This window comes from Canis lupus, chromosome 11, assembly GCF_048164855.1.
Source record: "Canis lupus baileyi chromosome 11, mCanLup2.hap1, whole genome shotgun sequence".
In the NCBI taxonomy this organism is placed as follows: domain Eukaryota; kingdom Metazoa; phylum Chordata; class Mammalia; order Carnivora; family Canidae; genus Canis; species Canis lupus.
In genome coordinates, this window is record NC_132848.1 from 40,331,151 (window position 1) to 40,355,586 (window position 24,436).

Sequence of the window (24,436 nt, forward strand, 5' to 3'; positions counted from 1 at the left end):
GGGCAACTTGTTTGAGTTGCCTGATTTTCGTAGAAAAGCTTAGGCCAGGCTATCTCAAGCCTCAGGCTGGTGTTCAAGCCCAAAATCTTCAACAAACGCCACTTTTTAAACTTAACTATATGCACTAGGATAAGAAAAAATAAACCCACAGAAGAACCACAAGGGGTTCAAATGGTCACCACAGCATTTTTCTTAGCACCTCAGGTTAAGAATTATGGATTTAGCCAAGTTAAATTACCAGCATAAGAGCAACCACAGTTTTACTACTAGTTCATGCTCTTCTTATAAACACCCCAATTTTCTAAGTCAGACAATCAACTGCGTTGCTCCTTGAGAAACCCAAAATACAAAATCAAGCGAGATTCCCTGCAAACAGCCACCACAGACTGTTTGGCTCTGAGGAAACACGTTGTCCCCAACCTTAAAAGCGAATGAAGAGCTGCCCTCCAGGTGGCTTCCCAGCTGCAAGAACCACTGGGGCGACCGGGGGTGTTTGCGGAGTCTGTGAGTTTACTGCAGAGTGGAGGAGGCGTGGAGAGAGGGCATCAACAGCATGGAGGGCTGCCCGAAGCCCACCAATTACACTCCAGCCTCGTGTGGGTCAGGCAGGAGCCCTACAGGGGTCACTGCAGTGGGGCGGGGGAGGTCAGCAGGAGAAGGCACCAGGAGGAGATGAGCCTGGGCCTTGCCGGGATCCAAGGGGCTCAGCATCAAGCACTGCAGCACATGGGAGTAAACAAATACCCTCTTCTGCACTCCATGCCTGCCCCCAGGGGACAGACTCAAAAATGTAAGAGAGAAGAAACACTTGAGACATATGGAGAGGATCTAAAAAAGAGAGCATGCCATATGGGGAAACGCAGTTGGAAACATGCTTAAGAAGATTTTACTTTAATTCCTCGGCATTTTTAGTTCGTGTTTCTCCGTTCTGAAATTTAAGGCTCCCACACGAAGAACTCTATAGTCAAGAAGGAGTTCTCTATGTTCTTTAGAAAACCCAAAGCAGAAAAATGGTCATTTTAACAAGGAGCAAATGAGACGTCGGTTTCTGGGAACTACTTCACCTGTGTTCCTGTCCTGCCTCAGGACACGAGGGGGCAACGGCTGGCCCAAGAGACAGAGCAGTGTGACTCTCACACACCTGCCTGGGGCCTACACATGCCAATGCTACTCCTGATTTTCTGGGGGTACAGACCCCTCATTTCCCATCCCCTCTCCTGGTTTTTCTCTCGTTAGCGTTCTTTTTCACAATCTGTCTCAGCTCTAATTAGCCTCCCACTAATCTGTTGTGAGTTGTTTTACATTTTTGGTTCTAAATACTTGGACGCTTATGAGATACAAAAACAAATCCAAGTTTATTTTGGGTCACTGGCACCACATTTGCCGTAGAAGCTTCCATATTATGTGGGCAATACGTTTGGCAGGTCACTTCGATTGGGAACGAGCTCACAAGACAGAATCCTAAAGAATTCCAAATTATGAGATGTTATAGGTGACTCAGGTTCATAACTGGTAGATTATGCACCAGAGACCAGAGAGGTAAACCTGATGATGTGTTACCTGTAACTCTGAAAACCCAGACTCCATGTTTTATTACTATGAGGGGATGATAATTGGCTGGAGGCATCGAATGTTCAAAATCCAAAGGAGCTACTACGTGACGGGGATTCAGGAGCACACCTGTCATGATGAGCACTGGGTGACATGTGGAAGTGCTCAATCACTATACTGCAGACCAGAAATGAATACAACACTGGATTTTAGCTATACCAAGATTTAAAAAAAAAAAAAAAAAAAAAAGCAAAAGGAGTTACCCTGAACTTTTCATGTGTTACGTACAAACTTTTCATGGGGAATGGTTTGGCTTTGCATTTTCTCGAAATGAAGAACTAGTTCCTCATGACATACAGACATAACTTAGGAACCATGTTTCAGTGACTTCCAGGAACGTTAACAGTGATTTTCTTTACTCTTGAAGAACATTCCATCCAGGAAACACACTACTTCTATGACAGATGTGCCATAAAGAATCAGCTTCTCCTCTTGCAGGGTTGATAGGATATCCAGAACTCAGTGAGCATCCCCTCCACCAACCAGCCAGGAAGTAGACGTCAAAACTCACTTGGCCAATCTCCTTTCCAGCATGTGCTGGGACCAGGAATATAAACCTTGGAGAAAGAGCTCGCCACCTCTGGACTAAGAGCAGGGTGATAGCTAGTATTAGTGATGGCAAGAAGCCACCCACGCCATGTGATTTTGATTACAGACGTGTCTCAATTCTGAGAAAACAGACACACATGATTACAGACCCAGGGACGGGTTCTGGCTGAGGAGGTCAGGGGTGATTTGTATTTTCTCATATTTTCCAGGCTTTTAAAAATAAGTATGTGGCGTCAAATGGTAGTTGTAGAAAGTCTCGGCATCTCCGAGGTCACAGGGGCGAGGAATACCTGCGTCCAGTGAGATCGTGAGTGGCCAGGACGGCTGAAACTTGCGTGCGCAGCGTTGGCGGCACGGGCCTGCTGCTGGCCAGCCGCTCCCGAAATAAAAATCAATGTACAGACAAGGAGACATGTTCCCGTGACATTCTGCCTCTAAATCATTTTAGTTAATGGCTCTTGCTCACCTCAACATGAAGGAACCGGGCAGAATTACTACGTGACTCCCTGGGGGTCAGGGAGAAAACGGTGCTCACCGAAGGGAGCTGGTCCCGAGCACTTGAGAGGCGGGAGCAGGAGCCGCAGGAAGCCACAGAGCCGGGCGGGTGGGGCCGGGGAGAGGGGACTGCACGGGCACCGACGCCAGGCACGCGCGCGTGTCCCCCAGCCCTGCCCGATCGGAATCCCCCATTCTAGCAGCCGACGGGCGGTAACAGAGGTGGGAGTCAGGCAGACGTGGTTTCAGTTCCAACCCCGTCCCTCACTGCAGGCTCCTGGGCATGTCGCTGAACTTTTCAGTGTCTGTGTTTTCACAGGGGAAACCAGGATATCATCAGGTCCCTCTTCGGGTTATCGTGAAAATGAAAACAGAAACGCGTGCAGGCACCTAGCGAGGTACCGGGGTACAGCGAGGCACTCAGAGGGAGATGGTTACTACTGTCCGCTCGCTGGAAGCACGCACACAAAATCCATTTGGGGGCAGCCCGGGTGGCTCAGCGGTTTAGCGCCGCCTTCAGCCCAGGGCCTGATCCTGGAGACCCGGGATCGAGTCCCACATCGGGCTCCCTACGAGGAGCCTGCTTCTCCCTCTGCCTGTGTCTCTCTGCCTCTCCTTCTCTCTGTGTCTCTCATGAATAAATAAATACAATCTTAAAAAAAAAATCCATTTGGGATCCTGGTTTGAATTTTTTGCGGCATTCGCTTTTGGTTTGGCTGCAGGGTGTGGGGGTGACACCTCTTTGCAGGGACTGTCGGGAGCCGGGGGAATGTTGGCTCAGGGAGCCTGCAGGCTCGGGCCAGCTATCACAGGGCCTTCCGTGGGCCCTCTCGTCATGGCAGAGCTGTGGTGACAGCTTTCCAAAGGGGACCGGAGGCCTGGGACCAGTCCTTGAGACAACATAAATGCTAAAAGCCTACCTGAGGTCCCTATTACATTGGCTGCAGACACGTCAGGTCTCCACTGTGGGCCCTACATAAAAATATCAATATATTAGTCCAAAACTAAAATGCACTTAAAAATAGGAAGCACTGGGACGCTTGGGTGGCTCAGCAGTTGAGTGTCTGCCTTTGGCTCAGGTCGTGGTCCTGGGGTCCTGGGATCAAGTCCCATATTGGGCTCCCTGTAGGAAGCCTGCTTCTCCCTCGCCTATGTCACTGCTTTTCTCTCTCTCTCTCTCTTTCTGTGTCTCTCATGCATAAATAAATAAAATCTTTAAAATAAAAATAAAAAAAGGAAGCATGTTATCCCAAACATCTGGATTTTGTCTCCTGATGTGGACATTCATGCCTGAAGCACGCTACTGAATGCTTCCATGGATGTCCTGCCAACACCTCAAACTCTCAAAAGGGTGTTGCCTTCACGGCCCCATTTCTCTTTCTACTGCCTGAATTCTCTACTGGACATTCATTCAGGCTCAGAACCCTGGAGTTGTCTGTGGCTAATACTACTACTTCTAGCTGCTCCATACCCAGTCAACAGAGAGTCCTGGGGTTTTCCTGCAAAATCCCCCTCCGCAGCTCAGCTCAGGACATACGACCTCATTCCTGGGATGCTCTGAAGCCTCATTCCCAGCCTCCTATGGACAGATATACCCTTGCCAGTCTTTTCCTGAGGACCAGGATCAGGTTGCTTCCTGTACGCCCTGATGGTCATCTGTGTGCACCATATGTAAACTCTTGGGGGTTCCCTTTTCAAATGGTTGCAGGCCTGGTGTTCAGGGCCTGCTGTGTGGGGTACCCGGATCCCTCAGGGAGGCTCTCCCTCACTCCAGTCCAGCTTGTTCCCTGAACGTCCTCCAACACAATGTGGCTCCAGCCTCCAAATCTTGGCTTATGTTCTCCCTTTGCTCATCTGAAGCTCCAGCTGCTCTCCCAAGGGTCCACTCAGCCTGGGTATTCTTTACCCAGTGACTTCATTCAATTCTCAACAGGAGAGAAGGAGTCACTCATCCCATTTTACAGATGACGCATTTGAGGCTCAGAAAGTTCAGCAGTTTGGCAAAGACGGGATCTGAACGTAGTGGAGTCTCTCTCCTAACCACTATTCATCCTGCCTTGTGAAGGGTAGGACAGAGGCCCTCACTGCACAAACCAGCCCAGTTTCCAACGAGACAGGCAGAGACAGTGCCACTGCTCAACTGAGAACTGCTTATTTGTGCCTGCTTATTTGTGTCATGTTCCCAGTTGTCACAAGCTTCAGAAAGTCAGGGACTAAACTTTGTCCTGTCTTCATATCCCACTGGATGACAGGATGTCTAGCCAGGCTCCCCCTCCTGATCCAGACAGACCCTGTTACACCACACTGATCCTCACAGCGTGTTTACATCCCTCTTTCAAAGGCTTTGTTATTGTTTTCAAAGGTCATCCAACAGGGGATGAGGCTGAGGGCTCAGAAGGGATCTTCCAGGGACAGACAAGGAAGGGACAGCCCAGACTCACCTTGGCTCCCGCCTCCACAGGCTGTGGCGTTTGTTACTGCTCAGTTTTTACTGACCACCAGGCCTGGCTCACGCCCGCCGAGCACATTTATAAGCACAATCCTATGGCTTCTAAACAGAAATTCCCTCATATTCCACACAATCCCAGAGGCGGTGAGCCCAGGAGATCCCTTGCGACCATCACTCTCCCTGCCTCCAACAGAAAAGCATTCATTGAACTGGCTCAAAACAGTCTGGGCTGATCCAGTAAGCAGCAGGGATCTCCTTACTTGCAAGCTAGCGATAAGGAGAAGACTCTGGATAATCACAGAAGTATTCTGGGAAACTATTCTTATGAAGAATCAGTTGGACACGTTTCCACCCAGTGTTATCCTCATGTTTTAGGTCCAATGGCAGCAGGTGCTCAGTGATACTCTGATCTCTGAAAGGCTAATGCAGAATGTAGGGTAAACAGATGCCTAGACGAAGGTGGAGGAACCTGAGTTATATCTCCTCTGCTACGAGCCTACTTCAGAGCCCTGGGGTGGCACCTAAGCCACTCGTCTGTCCATTCATTTGAAGGTAAAGTTACAACAACAGCACAAAAATATTCTTTTCCCTGAGACACTGGACAGCCACTTCCCTGTCTATATGATGTTCCACCAACCGAAATACTCCGTGTACATTGCTCCTTGCAGACATTCTCCTCCACAACCGCGATACAGCCATCAAATCAGGAAGTTAACATCAGTACGTTATTACTGCCCGATTCTCTGAGCCCATTTAAGTTTTGCTGGTAAGTTTTTCATCTCTAAATTCAAGGACTTGGTACCAGTAAAATCTCCTCTAACATTCTGACTGCCTGTCTCTGTTAACAGAATTCTATCAAATGCCTACCCACTAAACCAGGATATTGGACTTGGTATAGAAAAAACAAAACCCCAAGTTTGTGTTGAAGTCCCATTTCCGTCACACACCAGGACCAGAAGTGTGTTCCTGTGGAAGTCACTTAGCCACTGAAGTCAATCCCAGTGACTCTGCCTCTGAGCCTTGGGAATTTCACCCATGGGAACCACCTCCTTCCTAGCTGGAAGCATTAGCTCAAAAGGGCACAGGGGCTATTTTACAGATTGTTAGCATCAGGGAGTCTCCCTCTGCTCCCAGGTCTGGCTTGGAATCAGAAGTGGGAGTCCTGGTACTAACCCCTGGCAGGCTGCTAACTGGCCTCAGGTGTGGTCACAGTGAGACAAATGCTAAACAAACAACGGCAGGGGGTGGGTGGCTTCTGGCTCCAGAACCCAGGAAGGTGGTCAGCAAAGGACCATGCACCTTGGAAAAAACTCTCTTGAGGAGCTTATGAATAGCTTGTAAGTGGAGCTACGTCGTTTTCCGTAACCTGAGTCAGCACATGGACTCAAGTGAGCTACTGAGAAGGGAGCTAACCTCGGGGGGCTTTGTGGGTCCCCAGGGCTGTCATGAAGTTGTAACAAAAACTGCTCTTCAGTATTCTGAAGGAAAATCTTTGAAAAATACCTCCCTGGAAGCAGCTTCCCTCATCTTAAAAGATGTGGCTCAGTAAACACCTAACCTGCGTGACTTAATAAGTCAGGCTGCAATGTCAAGGCCAGACTGTAGACCAGGAATGCTCTTCACCGCTGAGCCAAGAGCTGCACGGTTTGAGCCCTTCAAAATATCAACTGGGCTCTGCCAGCAGAAAGAGTTCTTAACAATTGCCCCTTGTTATCTGCGGGAAAGTTCTCTTTGACTATTCATGATCATAAGTTGAATATGAGAGGAGATCCAGTATATAAATGTTTTGCTCATGTGCAAATAAGAGCCCATATTGTTTTATTCGATTATAAATTATTAGAGAAAAAGAAAGAACGTTAATCCTTTCCTAACAGAGATCTTTTTGTCAAAGGTACTGCTTTCTAGAAGTTACTGTAACAAAGTATTGCATGTGACTAAACTGAATTTTCCACTGACCTCAACAGAGCAACTGAGTATAAGAAAGCAGGAGGGAGCCCCACAGAGTTGCAATTCTCTGCTTTGGAGACGGAAACACATTCATAACACTGTGACTTTGCTGGGGAGTCCAGTGCTATTTTACTCCAAGCCAGGCATCTGCCAGGGAAATCCTACTCTGGATTTAGGAATCAGGTGGATTTCCATAGCGTAAAAATCACAAATGTGCAGGGCACCATGAGTAGCTACTGGAAGGTCGACACATTGCCCTGTAGGTTTCAACATAATTTCCACTCCTAATATGCAGCAGAGAGCATTCCTGCCGGCTGCATAACCAACTAAAGTGACACTGTAATCGTGACAGCATGCTGGGGACAATCAGTTAAGCAGGGAGCCACAAACACTTGGCTCCAATCTTTGTAGCCACAAGGACGGTGGGAGGCAGGCTGGGCTGCACAAAGTTTTCTCACCTTCCTCGATGACAATGATGCTGTGTCAGGCCTGGCTGTGGGGGACTAAGAAGTCACGCCACTGTGGTGATTTCTTGTCAGGGGTGCCTGCCTTCAAGAGGGCAATGGAAAGCTCACGCTGGAATACCAAGGTCTCCCTTTTTGCAAGAAAAGCAAGCTCTGGGTCAGCGTGGTGAGCACAAAATAAGAAGATACACAAAAACATGGGGGAGGCATTGCCCCACAGATACGGATGGTGAAAACAACTGTATTCGAGCTTTTAGCCGCTGGAAAGGTCAGCACAATGCTTCCGCCTGAGCTGTGCGTGCGGCCTGGCGGCGGGGGCACACCTGGCGGCTGCCAGGAGGGGGCCCGGGCGCTCAGCAGCTCTCAGGGCGCGAGGAGGGCCAGAGGGAGAAAGTTAAAGAAAAGCAAACTTTGATTCTATTTAAGGAAGAGCTTTCGAGCAATCTGTGTTCTCTGAAAATGGAACTGGCTGACTGTTGAGGCAGAAGTGTTCTGGCGGAGCTGGTGGCCATCTGGGAGGGGGGCCAGAGAGCCCAGGGCCCCGCGGCACCCAGCACCCGGAGGGCTCCCCTGGGCTGAGGGCCCACAGTATACCCGGCACCCAGGGAGACTCCCCTGGGCTGAGGGCCCACAGTACCCCCAGCACCTGGGGGCTCCCCTGGGCTGAAGGCCCACAGTATACCTGGCACCCAGGGAGACTCCCCTGGGCTGAGGGCCCACAGTATCCCCAGCACCCGGGGGCCCCCCTGGGCTGAGCGCCCACAGTACACCCGGCACCCAGGTAGGCTCCCCTGGGCTGAGGGCCCACAGTACCCCCAGCACCTGGCACCCGGAGGGCTCCCCTGGGCTGAGGGCCTATAGTACGCCCAGCACCCAGAACCCAAAGAGGCTCCCCTAAGCCTAGAGCCCACAGTATCCCCGGCACCCAGCATCTAGCACCCGGAGAGGCTCCCCTAGGCTGAGAGCCCACAGTACCCCCGGCACCCAGCACCCAGAGAGGGTTCCCTAAGTCTAGAGCCCACAGTATCCCTGGTACCCAGCACCCGGGGAGGCTCCCCTAGGGCAGAGAGCCCACAGTACCCCAGCACACTGGGCAGATTACAGCTCAGGAAAAAGTAAACACCGAGTGAGACACCTGGTTAATAGTTTCAATTTGAGGCTTTGTCTTTTCTCTTTCTACCAAGTAAAGGAGGGGAAAAAAAGACAAGGTATTCAAGAGAATTTCTAGATGGTTCAGAGCAGAGTGCTTGCTTTGTCTCATTTCCCTTCTGATCAACTCATTCAATTTCTCAGTATTTCATTCTTTGCTATGGTATCAAGAATACATTTAAAATGGACAAGAAATAAAATAAAACTAGTCAGGAATCTGTAGTCTCTCCCAAAAAAAGGCACTTTGGTGGGCAAGAGGCTGATACTGGAAGAAAATAAATAAAAGTAAGCTCAGGTATTTATCTGTTCACATACCTGTGTTTCTACAACAGTCAATTAAGAGTTATAGGTAAAGGACAATAATGTTTCTTTCAAGTGACTTGTTTGGAGGAAAAATAAAATGACAGGGGTATCAGGTTAGTGGAAAAAGAATCAGACTGCTCATGCAAAATGAAATTTCTACATCAGCCTCAGAATCTGTGAAGGCTGGTGTGATTCATACTCAGGCCTGTGTCTCATTTCTCTTTCTCCATCGCCCTGATATCAAAACACTACCCAATAAATGAAGTCTTTAAATGGGTCTGAAGAGAGATGTAATAGACTTTTCAAGATTGCATGAAATGTAAGACAAATATTTGGCAACACCCACTTCATTCAGTGTATCATTTTCTTTCCAGTTTTCCCACCTGCTTCCCTCCCACCCGACGTAGAACAAATTCTCCTGTTAAAAATAAAATGGAAAAAGTCAAGTAAATGTAACACAGGTGATAATACTGACTTATTTCATAGCAAACTCTTAAGTGATAATCAGCATCTCAGGTACAGCCCACACGATACTCATAGAAGGAGGCAACACTCACGTTTATAAACGGCAGCGTGGCTCATCCTGCAACAGCAAGGCCCTCACAGTTACTTCCCCGCATAATCTGAAGCAGTGATTACCATAAGTAGGTCAGATATGCAAGAGGGGACACCATTAACTTTAGATGATCCAAGGTGGCCTGTCTCACATTGGGATACTGGGTGTGCGGGAAGAAAACCGGGTGACGAACCCACTGCACTGAACTCCCAACAGTCCCCACCTGTGTGACCGCCAACAGCCCCTGATGTCACACTGTGACATGTGCACGTCTGTGGCCACTTGAGCAAACACTGGCCAGGACCATGGGATGGACGTCATCAATCGAGGAGAGGGAAAAAAGTCCACCTGGCTCAAAGTGCTTGTCACTCCTTCCCACTCTGCATGAAGGCCAGGTGGACAGGGTTGTGGAAGACACAGAAGGCCTGGGCAGGGAGGAGGGTGATGCAGGCCGTGCGGCAGACACTTTTGGACGTGGTGACTCCCCTTTGGGAACAGACTACTGATGCCAGGAGACAGAAAACATGGGCAGGGATCCCCAACATGCAGAAGTATCAACTTACATAAGACTCTAGACTCTTAAGATCTCTAGGAAATGACAAGCATGGTATTTCTCCATCTTGGTCTCTTCATTTCCAGAGATCAAAAATAAAAAGACAACTAGAAAGATGGCAACGTAGAACAGACCTTAAAAAAAAAAAAAAAAAAAAAAGACACACACACACACACACACACACACACACACGAACTAAAAAGATGAACACTTGCCCCTCCAAAAACACAAGGCTTCCTCGCCTTCATAACAGGAAGTGGTTCAGCTCTAACCTGGGTCCGAGGGCAGGGGCACACTCACCTAGTGTGTCCTTCAGATTCTTCACGAGGGAGCCTTTCTTCAGGCTGTTCTTCCTCTCCACATAGTTGGACGGCACGTAGCCCGTCCTGTTGGCCGCGTTCCTCACCCGCCACCACGTCTTGGAGTCATCCAGTAGCCATAGGCGCTCGTTTTTCTTGATGTCCAGCTCCTGGTCCTGTTGGGCAGTGTAGTCCCACTTTGCTATCACAATAACTTCCTCTGTCATCTTTCATGGAGTCCTTCTGCCAGCAAAACATTTGGAGATGCTCATTAGAGAACCAACCAAACACTTCATCCTGTGCATCAACTTGAAAAATTATGCATTGACAGCTTTTATTACAACTTGGCAACCGGTTTTCCTCTTGGGTCTTGAAATAACCTCAAAATGACCTTCTTTCAACAAGCTTTAGCATTTTGTTTAGAAACAGCAACCTAGTAAAACAGATCCTCATTTTGTACACTGGGAAATCTGCATGCTGTGCCAAAACCAGAAACAAACTTTCAAAAAAATTCTAAGTAACAATGTCATAATTAAATGTGTTCACTTGATTAAGTAACAGCAGCTCCTTGTAGCTGCTATGTTTGTATCCACCGTCTCAAGATATGCTGAGTTTTATGAACGCATTTAACGAACACACACACCCAAACTGTTCTTCTAAATTAAAACTAAAATAAATCTAGTATCCCGGATCAGCTCCTGAAACAGAAAAAGGAAATTAGCGGAAGCAATGGTGAAATCTGAATAATGGCTAGTTAACAGTAACATATACCAAGGTTCAACTCTTAGTTTTGACAACAGTACCATGGCCGTGTGACACGTTAACACCACAGGTTAAACTGAGTAAAGGAGATATGGGAATGCTCTGTACTATCTTTGCAACTTTTCTATACATATAAAATTACTCTTGAGGGGCGCCTGGATGGTTCAGTCTTGGTTAAGCATCTGCTTTCAGCTCAGGTCATGATCTCAGGGTCCTGGGATCGAGCCCCACATTGGGCTCCCTGCTCAGTGGGGAGTCTGCTTCTCCCTCTCCATCTGCCCCTTTCCCTGCTCCTTCTCTCTCCCAAATAAATAAAATCTTTAAAAAAAATAAAATAGAATTACTCTTGAATCCTGCACAGTGTTTAAAACAGCTTCATTCACACTTGGAACAATTTGGAAGTGATCAAGATGTTCTTCAGGGGGTGAATGGATAAACTGTGGTATATCCAGGTACTGGAGTATTTATTACTCAGTGATAAAAAGGAAATGAGCTATCAAGCCAGAAAAAGGGATGGAGAAACCTTACTTAAATCCTCTTCCCAGACTAGGCCTCAACACCTGTACTTCCACATTTGTCTCTGCGTGTCCCAATTTTAGCAGGAACCCTGCTGGGCTGGTTTAGCCAGAACCCTCCGCTCTTGCCCAGGCCATGTGCCCAGTCGCCTGGCCTGCCTTCCGGGAGGATCCCGTCAGGTCAGTTTAGTCAGAGTCCCTCCTTTACCCGATGTTCGCTCTCAGTGACTGCATTCATCTGTGGCCTACCTTACTCCTTGGCTATAAACTCCCATTTTTCCTTCTTCTATTTAGAATTGAGCCCAAATGCAACCCCACCGTAGTCACGCCTTTCAGTTAAGTCTGCCTTACCCTTCTTTAAACAATGTCATGAATAATTTTTTTCTTTAACAATGCCAACTATATGACATTCTGCAAAAAGCAAAACTATGGAGACAGTAAAAAGATCAGTGGTTGCCAGGGGCAGGGGAGGAGGGTGGGATGAACAGGTGGAGCATAAGATTTTTAAAGTAGTGAAACTGCTCTGGATGATACTTTAATAGTGGATACACGTCATTACACATTTGTTGAGACCCATAAAATATCAAGAGTGAACCATATATAAAATCATCCCAAAATATCAAGTTTATTAAAACAACAAGAAATAAATATAGTATATTATACATCTAGTTAAGTCAGTTTTTGAAGTAATATATAGCAAAGGCGTATCTGAATGACTAAACTGAATACAGTTATCAACAACGTCAGCAGCTCCATACTTTTTAGGTACAAGATGGCTCAGTATTTTTTCCAGCAGAAAAATTCGATATCCAGTCCTTCAACTGAGTCAGTTTCCTTAAAACTTGAAAGGAAGGGATACTGGAAAGACTCTTGACTAACACCCTCTTTCTTCCCCTCTGACAGAGACGATTTCTCACTACTTTCTAGGGATGACTTCAGGATTATAGAGAGAACCAATGCACGCTGATGCCATGGAGGCATGAATACCATTTTTAAATAACATGACACTTTCTACTAGATGCTAAAGAGACTTATAAATAATACATGTTCTCCTGTTTCTTGAATTAACTTCCAACTGTAGAGATAACAAACCTTTTGGGAAGGAGGAAATATTTAATAAACCTCATGCATAATGTATGCAACATCTAAGAGGACAGAGTTTATACAATGCTCATTTTCAAACTGTAGACCATTTTGTTACATACTATTGGAGATCTCCAGTCCATACTTGTATCTCTCTCTCTCCAGACTTTTCTGTTAGGGTTAAACTTTTCAAAGTCATAAAGGCCATTTTTCTTTTCTTTTTTTAATAATAATGAGAGCAGTAATAGGACTGGGGCTCAGAGAATATTCCATTTGAATACCAGGTTTATTTCTTAATTACAGAGTTTTCAAGACTTTTTAACAAGACCAGCCCATCGCATAAGACCAATCGGAGCAATTTATTACTTTCCTGCGTGACTTAACTGCATGAACAGTTGTTAGGTAAGGAGCTAGCTGGGCAGGGTGTGCTTCAGAGTACATCATGTGGGAACATCATGTGGGAGCTTAAACAAATATGGTGCCTAGGCTCTACCACAGACCAAATATATCACAATCTTAAGGAGTGAGGTCTGAGCAGCAGGTGTTTACAGTTCATCTTTCTGACAGGCCTTAGGAGGGAAAAACCAAGTAAGGGGGATCTGAGTCACAGAATGCCACCTCAGGATGCTTTCCTTGGGTCCTTAGACCTTGGACTATAATGAAAATTTTGAGTGTGTCTTGGGTACCTGAACATGTCAACCTGTTTAATCTCCAGAACATTCACCTTTCAGGGAGGTGTTATCTTTTAGGAAACTGAGGATCACAGAGATTAAGCGACGAGCTGAATGACAGAATCAGGATTTGGGCCCAGATCTGTTGACTCCCAAATCTATGCTTATGTGCCCACTTCTGTGGGTGCCTAGGTGAGGGTCTACTGTGTGATCTATATTTTGATGGGCTTATTCCAACCTAAGAAACTTAGGATTCTAGGCCCGGTTTAAATAAAAAGTTCCCTTGCACCTAGGAAATGACAGCTATGGGTTTCAAACCTATTCTAACTGATTTGTGACAGCTTTTCATCAATATAAAAACTTCACAAGGCCAGCCAGTCAATACCTGCCTCTTTCCAGTGAAGTCTGCCAATCAACAGGTGCTTCGCCTCAGTGCTTCAGAGGGCTAGCCAATCAACAACTGCCTCACCCCAATGAAGTCCACCAATCAACAACTACTTCACTCCAGTGCTTCTGAATGCCAGCCAATGAATGGCAGCCCCACTGGAAAGAGGCTGAGAAGGGAGTAAAAGTAAGGGGATGGAAGGAGGTGATGCTGAACTGGGTCTAGGGCAGTGAGCGTTGAGAAAGGTGAGGAAAGCAGGATGGGGGGAAAGGGAAAAGAGACTGATTTTCATCTTAGAAAATGGGTGGGACTGGGGGGGAGTGGGGCAGTGGAGTCAGAGGTGGGCTCGCCAGGCCTGAAAGGTGTTAAGAACCAGAGGACAGGAACACATCACTAAGGAAAAGAATTAATAATAAATGACTCCAGTAAGTCATTCAAAGTAAAAAGTAAATAGAATATATATCTCTGATATCTTTAAGTTTTTTTATTACAGTTAGTTTAACATACAGTGTAATAGTAGTTTCAGATGTATGATACAGTGATTCAATACGTCCATACAAAACACTATGCTCACAAAAAGTGCCCTCCTTGATCCCCATCCCCTATTTCACCCATCCCCCCATCCACCTCCCCTCTGGTGACAATCTGTTTGTTCTCTACAGTTAAGAGTCTGTTTCTTGCTTTATCTCTTTTGTCTCCTTGTTCGTTTTGTGAAATCATTTGGTATTTGTCTTTCTCTTTCACTTAGCATTATACTCTTTTGATCCAGCCATGTCATTGCAAATGGCAAGATTTCACTCTTTTTTGTGGCTGAATAATGTTCCATGGTGTATATATACACCACATCTTCCTTATCTATTCACCAGTTGATGGACCCTTGGGCTGCTCCTGTAAGTTGGCTACTGTAAATAATGCTGCTATAAACCTAGGGGTGCATGTATCCCTCTGAATTAATGTTTCTGTACTCTTTGGGTAAATACCCAGTAGTGTGATTGCTAGATCCCAGAATAGTTCTATTTTTAAGTTTTTGAGGTCCCTCCATACTCTTTTCCACAGTGGCTACACCAGTTTGCGTTCCCACTAACAGTGCACGAGTGTTCCTCAGGATATCCTCTGGTTTTGCTTTGTTTTGTTTTAAGCCATTTCAATGTGAAATTGAGTACCCTTCCCCCACCCAACACATCACCCTAGATCTTCCTTCTCTTTGCCAACACAGGTTGGAAAAGCCACCTGGAGGTCCATCTGGAATGGCAAGAGTTCTGATTCTACCTCTTTTTCTCAGGGGCCCAACAGGAGGACACATTAGTTTCAGTGAAGGGCCAGGTACTACAGCATGTGGGGATACATTGGAATAGAAAGAGATGCAGCTGAATCAAGATTATTCCATAATAAAATTAGATTTAATTTCCTAATAGTGAAAAGCCTTAACAGAAGAAAGTATGAAAAAGTATACTCCAACTGCTGAATGTTAAGTGAGAGACAGTGTTCTTATTTAATCTAAGAATCACAGAGGTCAGATCCCAAGAATAATGCACATTTATCACTCCAGCCTAGGTGGTTCAAGAAAATCTCATCTTTGCCTTTGTTAACTACAGCTAATTATGTTATCATGTAGGTCTAACCCAGAGAAAAAAGAGCCACATACTTGATATTATACAGCCAGATCCTATCTTAAATGTCACGTGGCCATTCTAGAATGAAGCTTAGCAAGAACCTCATGTTATACTGTATAAGAGAAACCCTCAAAGAACCTAGCAAATGAAGATACTTTTTCAAGATTTAGGTGGGAGAAGATTAAAAAAAAAAAAAGTCTAAAATAGCTAAAAAAGTTTCTTGGCGTAAAAGTTTTCACTAATTCCAAAAATAAATTGATCCTATTCTAGGACCCTATTTTCTTTCTAAAAACGATCCTGTTAACTGCATCCTCCTGGGTTATGGCGGGGTTACACACTATTCATAATAGCCCAGGTTCCTCCAACACCCAAAAATGAACATAGATGTTTCTGAAGAGGTCTCCAGGACCAAGGTGAGTCATGATAACAAAGACATGAGTCAAGGGGCTGTGATGCTAAGCTTAGCCGAACCATGTGTAGGTCCACCTCAGACTTTAGCTTATTCTGTAAAATGGGAATAATAGCACTTCCCATGTCTCATGAGATATTCTTGATGCTCAGGAGAAACACAATAACGTAGTGTTTGAGAGGGTGAGGTTTGGCGTCAGACAGACATGGGCTGGGGTCCCACTATGCCACATTACCCCAGCTGCTTCATGTGCAACATTGAATAATAACAGCGCCTCACTTGGGAGCTTGCAAAGAAAGCCGTAAACACACTGCCCAGCAGAGAAAAGACTCAAGGATAGGAGCCACAGGATACAGAAGATGTATTTATCTACAATAGGATATTTCTCAGCCGTAGAAAAGAATGAGATCTTGCCATCTGCGACAACACGGATGGGCCCAGGGGGTATTCAGCTAAGTAAAATAAGTCAGGGAAAGACAAAAACCATATGATTTTGTGAAATCTATAAAACAAAACAAAAAAAATCCAGACTCTTGAATACAGAGATCAAACTGGTGGTTGCCAGCGGGGACATCAGTGGGGAAATGAACAAAATAGATTAAGGGGATTAAGTGGTACAAACATGCAGTTATAAAATAAACAAGTCACGTTTAAGTACAGCATGGGAATACAGTCGATAATACTCTAATACTGTTTTATGGTGACAGATGGTGACTACTTCTCATGGTGAGCACTGAGTAATGTACAGAACCATCAAATCACGATGTTGTACCCCAGAAATGAACAGAACATTGTAAGTTAATTATACTTCAAAAAAATGAGAATTACAGTCATGATTAAAATCTTCTGTACACTGCAGCATACTTTACAAAGGTAAGGTGGGGCTGTGTTCTAATGACTCCTTCCTTCAGTCAAGATTCACTATGCACTTCCAACACAGTAGATGTTCTTCCAAGGCATCAGGGCTCCTTGCTGAGTAAGACAAATCTAGGTGTCTGCTCTTTTGTGGTTTCAGCTCTGATTCAAGGAGCACCTCCACAGAGACACATCCCCTGGCCTCCCCATCTAAGGCAGGATCACTGTTGGGGCATCTCCTCTCCAGGAGTCAGTTAGTGGACAATTTACTGCTTTCTTCCTCAAGAGCACCACCTGAGATTGCCTGTTTGCCCATTTCCTGTCTGGGAGGTCCCACTGTGTGACAGGAGCTTAAATTTGGGCTTCAGCCACCTAGTTTGATGGGGAGCTCAAAGATAAGGCAGGCTGATGATTCCATGTTAAAATACATCTGCCTCATGGGACGTTTGGGTGGCATAGTAGGCTGGATGAGCATCCAACTCTTGGCTTTGGCTCGGGTCATGATCTCGGGTTGTGAGATGGAGCCCTGAGTCAGGCTTCACCCTCAGGGCAGAGACTACTTGGGATTCTCTCTCTCCTCCCTCTGCCCTTCCCCCCCATATTATCTTTCTCTATATATAAAAGAAAAATAAATCTTAAAAAAATTAAAAGAAATATATATACACATCTGCCTCATTTACCCTTCTACCAACAAACCAATTTAGTCCACTGCAGAAAAGACCAGAGTCATAGAACTTTAAAAAAAACTGCCAATCCCCCTTTGCAATGTAAACCTTACACAGACAGAATAGGATTCCTTGAACTTAAGTAAAAAAACATAGATAAATAAGTAGACAGGCCAGAAAGGTGTAACTTTTTACCTCTTGAATATTGGAATTTCAGAAAAATACATATGTGCAACACATGGATACAGACCTATCGAAATCCATGTGTCTACGGGCAAAATAACTGGTCTAGAGAGTAATCATGTAGGAAAAGAAACCAAGACTACATGAAAAAAATTATTGCCTCCCTACCTTGATGTTCAACATATAGTCTGACTCAAATAATACAACCAGCTTCACTACGGGTATAAAGTTTTTTTTTTTTTTAATATTTCATGCCTTCAACACAGTCAACCAATTATTATAGAAATTCACTCAACTATAGGCTTTTGGCAGATGGGGTAAGAGAACAGCAGCCCCCCAAAGGTATCCCGAACCTAACATCTACAAACCTGCAAATGTGCTAGATTATGTGGCAGAGGGTAACCGAGGGTGCTCATCGGCTCATTTTGAGAGGGGGAGATTATTCTGGATTATCTGAGTGGGTCCAATGCAATCACAAGGGTCCCTATCAGCAGGAGAGAGAGGCGGAACAGCCAGAAATGTGGAGATACTGCAGTGCTTCATTTGAAAACACAACTCTTCCCTGTAAGCCAAAGGAAGAGGACCTCTCCAGAAGCTGGAGAAAGCAAGGAACAGATTCTACCCTAGAGCCTCCAGAAGGAACATAGCCTTGCTGAAACCCAGATGTTAGCCCTGTGAGCTCAGGTATCAGATTTCTGACTTCCAGAAATGTTTAAGTGGCTAAACCTGGGCTGTGTTAAGCCACTGAGTTTGTGGCAGGTTGCCATAGCAGCCAATAGGACAGCCGTGCAATGAGTAGTTATGTGAAGGTTGGTCCAAAAAGGGAACACCGTCATATGTTCCAGAGCCTTCCTCCGTTGGTGTCTACCGGCAACTATTTAAAAATAGTACATTTGCATTAAGAAGATCTACTCAAAGAAACTGCCCCAGAAAGCAACCAAAATACCTTCTAACTTCCTTATTAAAGTTTCAAGTTGGGTTGTAGCTAAAAGACTTGCCGGATGCCAACTCATTTGACAGGAGTTGGCGGGAACCTGTGGTCTCCTGTGGGGGAAGAGAAAGGGCAGTTGGTGGCTTTTTCCAAGCAAGATCACTAATTACAGCTAATATGCTTCAACTTTAAGTAGGACAAAATATGGAATCTGGTGGCTGTTCCAACTCTCGGTAATTAAGCCACAACGAGAGTCAAGGTCTTACTACTTCCCCAAGGCACAAAAATGCATCACATGTAAAAGAGAAAATAAACAGGAGTGCTAGGCTCACTGCACCTTTTTGCCACAGAGGAGGAGAGATGCCAGTATAAGCTGCCAACTGAGTGCTTGAGGGGTGCACGGCTGTACATGAGCAACCACATTCACCTGGTCCCCCCATGACACCGTTTTGTCAGTACTATCTTGGCCGGCATTTACAGTGACCATCTGAAATACGAGTTCTCTACAGATAAAGCTAATGAATGATAATCCTGGGGTATAATTAAATAACTTGTCCAAATCCACAGAGCTGTAAAGGGCCCGGGTGGGAAGCTGAAGCCCCTGGAATAGTCTCACAACAAAGCCCAAGCTTTATATCCATTATGCCCTACAACCTGGGAGCAATTCCTGGTAGAATGTTACAGCATGGCTGAAGAAGGAAATCCCAAAGGTCAATGCTGATAAAAGAGTCTTGAATTTTGAGTTCTTTTTGATGATGTGGTAAGTGAGAATCCTCAGGGAGAGACAGACAGCAGGAGCTCCCAGTCTTCCAGGTGAGACCTGGGAAGGCCTTGTGGGCTTTTTAATATCCCAGTGGAGGAGGGGTAAAGGAAGACTGGACCAGCGGCAAGGGACGTTCCCCAATTCCAAAACACAAAGCTGGAGTTCTGTTCCCCTCTGAGGCAGGAGCTGGCCCATCGATCGGTACTGTCATTACCCTGAGCAGACTGCCACCACCTGCAGTTGCTCCTGCTAAGTGTGGCTGAACGGGACTGGGCATAGGCTTCCGAGGCACAAAGAGCCTGGTGGCCTTTCCTCCATAGGTTATTTTGGAGAGGATTTTTTAATGATTTGTTTGCTCATTTTATTGGATGATAGTCAAAGCCTGTAACCTGTAAAGTCTCTTCATCTTTGAATTTGCAAAGGTTTCCTTTGTGATATTCCTCTCCGGCTAGAGAAGGCCAGGGTGTGAAATCCAGTCTTAGCATCAACCAGGCGGGTGACGTTGGGGAACGTTGCCTAACCTCTCTGACCTCCACCGCTGTGCTTGTCGGTGGGCTTGGGGCTTCTGTGAAGATGAGATGAAATAATCCACAGGAAGTAGCCCCTACCTGGTCCGTGCAGGGTAAATGTTAGACATTTTTGCTTCCCCAGTACCATGTGACGCCAAATCACAAGACTTGCTAGACTTCGATGTAGCTTTTACAGGGATTAAAAAATTTATTGCTCTGGATTATGAGAGTGTCATTTAAAAAGAATGAGAGAATTTAAAATAACAATAAGACCAATGCTCTAGGGTAGTGTCATAAAATTGAGATGCCATAGCACCATCGATCTTATTTTAGAAGTCTTACCGAGAGGTCCCAATGGGTCTTGGGTACACCCCAGTTCCCGCTATGGCTAATAGGAATGATATCTGCCTGTGTTCAGCCTAGGGAGAATTTTCATGTGTCCACAGCACTTACTACAATACATTTTATAGACAAGTAGACATAGCCAAGATATTTCTAAAACATAAATTTAAAGTATTTGTTGATGTTTATTCCAGAGAGCCAAGGTGAAAAAATACCCAAGAGTGGGGGGGATTGTTGGATTTTCTTCTTCTTTGAGGCCTGCTCTTTCCTGGTGCTCCTGGCCCCTTTCCCACCCCTGGGGCTCTGCAATGGAGTTTGCTTCCCACTGCTGGCTCCAGGGCTCTTGTTCCCAGGCCTCTGTTCCTCGGGGTGCTGGCTCTGTTGCACATCGGCACTTAGCCCTGCTGATGGCACTTACCCTCATGAGCCAGAGAAGCATTTACCACTTTTTAAAAACTGATATTAGCAAAAGCTCAAGCACACAATATGCCACACAATTTCTTTTTTAAAATTGTGTTAAAATACACCTAACATTAAAGTTACCATTTTAACTAATTTTAAGGATACACTTTAGTAGCATTAAGTACGTTTTCACTGTTGTGCAACCTCCACCTCCAGAACTTTTTCATCTTCTAAATTTAAAACCAGGTATCCATTACACATGAAATTCCCATCCCTCCCTACCTCACCCCACCCGAAGCCAGGAACCACCATTCTTTCGGCTTCTATGAATGTGACTACTGGTGTAAGTAGAATCATACAGTGTTCCTTCTGTGCCCAGCTTACTTCACTCAGCATCAAATCCTCAAGGTTCATCTACATTGTAGCACATGTCAGAGTTTCCTTCCTTTTTAAGCCTGAAAAATATTCCATTCTGTATATAGACCACATTTTGTTTATCTATTCATCCATCGAATGGCCATAGTAGTTTACTTCCGTCTCTTAATTATTATGGATAACACAGCTGTGAATGTGGATGTGCAAATACTTCCCTAAGATTCTGTTTTCAATTCTTTAGGGTACATATCTCAAAGTGGATGGGATCATTCTATTTTAATTTTTTTGAGGAACCTCCATACTGTTTTCCATAATAGCTGGCACTATTTTACATTCCCATCAGCAGTTACATGAGGGTTCCAACTTCTCCACATCCTCAACAGCCATTTGTTATTTTCGTTTTTTTGATAGTAGCCATCTTACTGGGTGTGAGGTACACATAATTTCTTGAGGGAACCTTCTTTGTACTAGATCCTTTGAACAGGATTTGTTAGTGGATGGCAATTCTCAAAAAAGAGAAAGTTTTATACTTTATAATGCATCTCGGGTTTTCTGTTATATCCCCTCCCCATCTTTTTTTTTTTTCTTTTTAAGTGAACGTTATTAATTTATCTCTATGACAAAGATCAGACTCTTCCCCAAATTGAATCATATTAAGAAAAATACTTCAAAATGTGAATCTGCAAAGTTCATCACCAAGCAGCTAACTTTACTATGTGAATTCCAAAGACTAGACTAGTATGTCAATTGGACTCGTTAGTGCCTAGGAAATTTTCCAGAGGAAATATAATACTGGGAGCTCTGCTGCTTCAGTAGAATCTGGGAAATGCTATTTTTTATGGTATTTTTATCCATAATTTACCACTCAGGCCCCAAAAGTATCCAAGTTGCTAACATTTGCTAACCGTTCTCAGCTTATGAGTGTCCTAGACATTCGTAATGCTGAGAAGCAGGTTATGAATGTTTAGGCCTGAGTACATCATTTTGGAGACTGTCAATGTAATAAGCCAATTTCATTATACAGTATTAATTGTAAAACACAGAATTCCAAACACCTGCACTTCACTTGGAACCAACAGACACTACCTTACACTGACCTAGAAGACATCACAGTAATAGGGTCATGAGACAAAGGAGAACAATGGAAAAATACTGCCCCCTCCCCACCAAAAGGGCAAACTCATAGAAGCAGAGCAGGAAAGTGGTTGCCAGTCACTGGGAAGGCCTGAGAAATGGGGAGTGGTTAGGAGAAAGTTAAAGGCTTTTAACTGTGAGATGAATATGCTCTGACATCTCCTCAAAAACACAGTGACTACAGTTGATAACACTGTATTGGATAACTGAAATTTGCTAAGAGAAAACTTACTTTTTAAAGATTTTATTTATTCATTCGTGAGAGACACAGAGAGAGGCAGAGACACAGAGGGAGAAGCAGGCTCCTTGCAGGGAGCCTGATGCAGGACTCAATCCCAGGACCTCAGGATCACATCCTGGGCTGAAGTCACCCAGGTGCCCCAGTAAGACAGAAACTAAATGTTCTAACCAAAACAATAAGTAAATGATGTGATGGATCACATCTAGGTGGGAAGAACCCTTCCACCATGTATACAGTAAGTCACCATGATGCATACTTTATATCTTACAATTTTATTTGCCAATTACACCTCAATAAAGCTGAAATGAAAAAAAGAAAAAAGAGAAATACTCATCTATGAAAATGGACATTGATCGCTTTGGTGAAATGCGACCTTCCTTCCCCATGCTGAGAGAGCGTGAAGTATTTTCAGACAACGCATACCCACTGCTCCCAAAGTAGACACATTGCCACCAGTCTCCATTTTTAGGAGTTTATTAGGCATTGCTAATTTCTTCCCCAGAAAAGTGATTTTTAACTGTCATAATTTCAGTATCTATTTCATAAACCTATCAAAATGTAAATGTCATGAGCGTCCTTGGTTTACTAATGAATTCAGCTACACTAATCGATACTTGACCTTCTTCCTGACCACCTTATTATTCAAAATCCTCTGCCTAATTCTGAAACAAACACGAGTGAAACAAGAAGCACAGTGATTTCGAAAACACTCCATATTATCAAGGTCTCATAATGTTCAAATATAATTAAGTTGCCAAAGTTATTTTAGTTCTTCAGGTATACAAGGCTTATGCCCACATTCCTAAGTATTCTCTGCTTTCAATTTTCCTATTTAATGGGGAAAGAAAAATTATAGAAAGCCCCTCCATACCTGGCCACAGGATGGGGACCCTCACCCTTCATGCTAAGGACCAAGCCTGGCCCAGGACAGGGACCCAGTACACGAGAGGGTACCAGGCTACTCTGGGTTTACTCACTACACAGTTGTGCCTACAAATGGTTTTATAAAGATAAACACTGATGTTTATTCCAAATGTGCAACTCTTTTAAGGATGTCTTTCCCATTAAGAAAACAGAAGGAGGAAATAAGATTTTCTAATGTCCATGCCTGATTTTTTGAAATAAATTTTATTTTTTAGAACAGCTTCAGCTTCCCCTACTATGAACATATTACATTAGGATGGTACATTTGGACAATTAATAAACCAATATTGGTACATTATTAACCAGAGTCCATATTTTATTGGGATGTCCTTGGCTTTTTATCTAGTTATCATTCTTCTTTAAAATCTGCAATCCTGCCCAGAAGACCACATTATTCAGTTCTCATGTCTCCCCAGGCTCCTCTTGGCAGTTGCAATTTCTTAGATGTGGCTCATCTTCATGACCTTTCCAGTTTTGAGGGATACTTGTCAGATCTTCTGTAGAATGTTCCTCAGCTGGGATGCACCTGGAGTGTTTCTCCTCATACGAGTGGTGTTAGGGGTTTGGGGAGAAACAGCACAGAGGCAGAGTGCCGTTTTCATCACGTGACATCAAGGACAGTTACTATGCACCTGACTCATCACTGGCGATGCTGACCTGGCTCAGGGGTGTGTGTCTGTCAGGTTTCCCCACTCCTGCATCATTCTGTCCCTTCTCCATGCTGGGCTGTTTGGAAGGACACACGGGGGTGGGGGGCTTCCACTCCGTCTCCCTCAGAGAGGGGGGGTCCACAGACATTATCTGGCACCCACACAGGAGATTTGTCTCTTCCCCTGTTTTATTTATTTTTCTTCCCGTTTTAAAATGTATTCACTTATTTATATCAATGTAGACTTATATTTATTTTATACTTTGGGCCACAATCCAGTATTATTTATTTTGTGGCTCAAACTGTTCTAACTTTGGCTGTTGGGAACTCTTACAGCTGGCTCCGAGTTCCTTTGACACTCCACCATCGTTGAGTGCGTGTGTGTGTGTGTGTGTGTGTGTGTGTGTGTGAGAGAGAGAGAACATGTGTACTGTGAGTACATCCTTATGTTCTGGCCTCACCAGATACTCTAGGTTGTCCCTGTACATCTCCTGCCTCAGCTCCAGAATCAAGATTTCTGACCTGAGAGTAACCAGCAGGACCTGCATCCCACTGCATGTGCATTTTGCACACGAGCGTTCTCCCGTGCTGCCTCTAGCCCAGCTCCTGGGTTACAGTATTGTCCAAGAAAGTAAAGCAGCCACTCTGTG

The 24,436-nt window shown here is 44.8% G+C and overlaps 1 protein-coding gene across 4 annotated transcripts in view; it reads right to left on the reverse strand.

The window, feature by feature from the left end:
* Positions 1–24,436, reverse strand: part of NCK2 (NCK adaptor protein 2) — a 151,708-nt gene that overhangs the window by 28,626 nt on the left and 98,646 nt on the right. For 3 of the 4 annotated variants that reach the window (XM_072844373.1, XM_072844372.1, XM_072844371.1), the window contains exon 4: positions 10,377–10,618. In XM_072844373.1, coding sequence (XP_072700474.1) covers positions 10,377–10,602 — 226 coding nt within the window. In that variant the 5' untranslated portion in view covers positions 10,603–10,618. The remainder of the gene's footprint in view (positions 1–10,376; positions 10,619–24,436) is intronic. The other variant, XM_072844374.1, reaches the window with a different exon arrangement.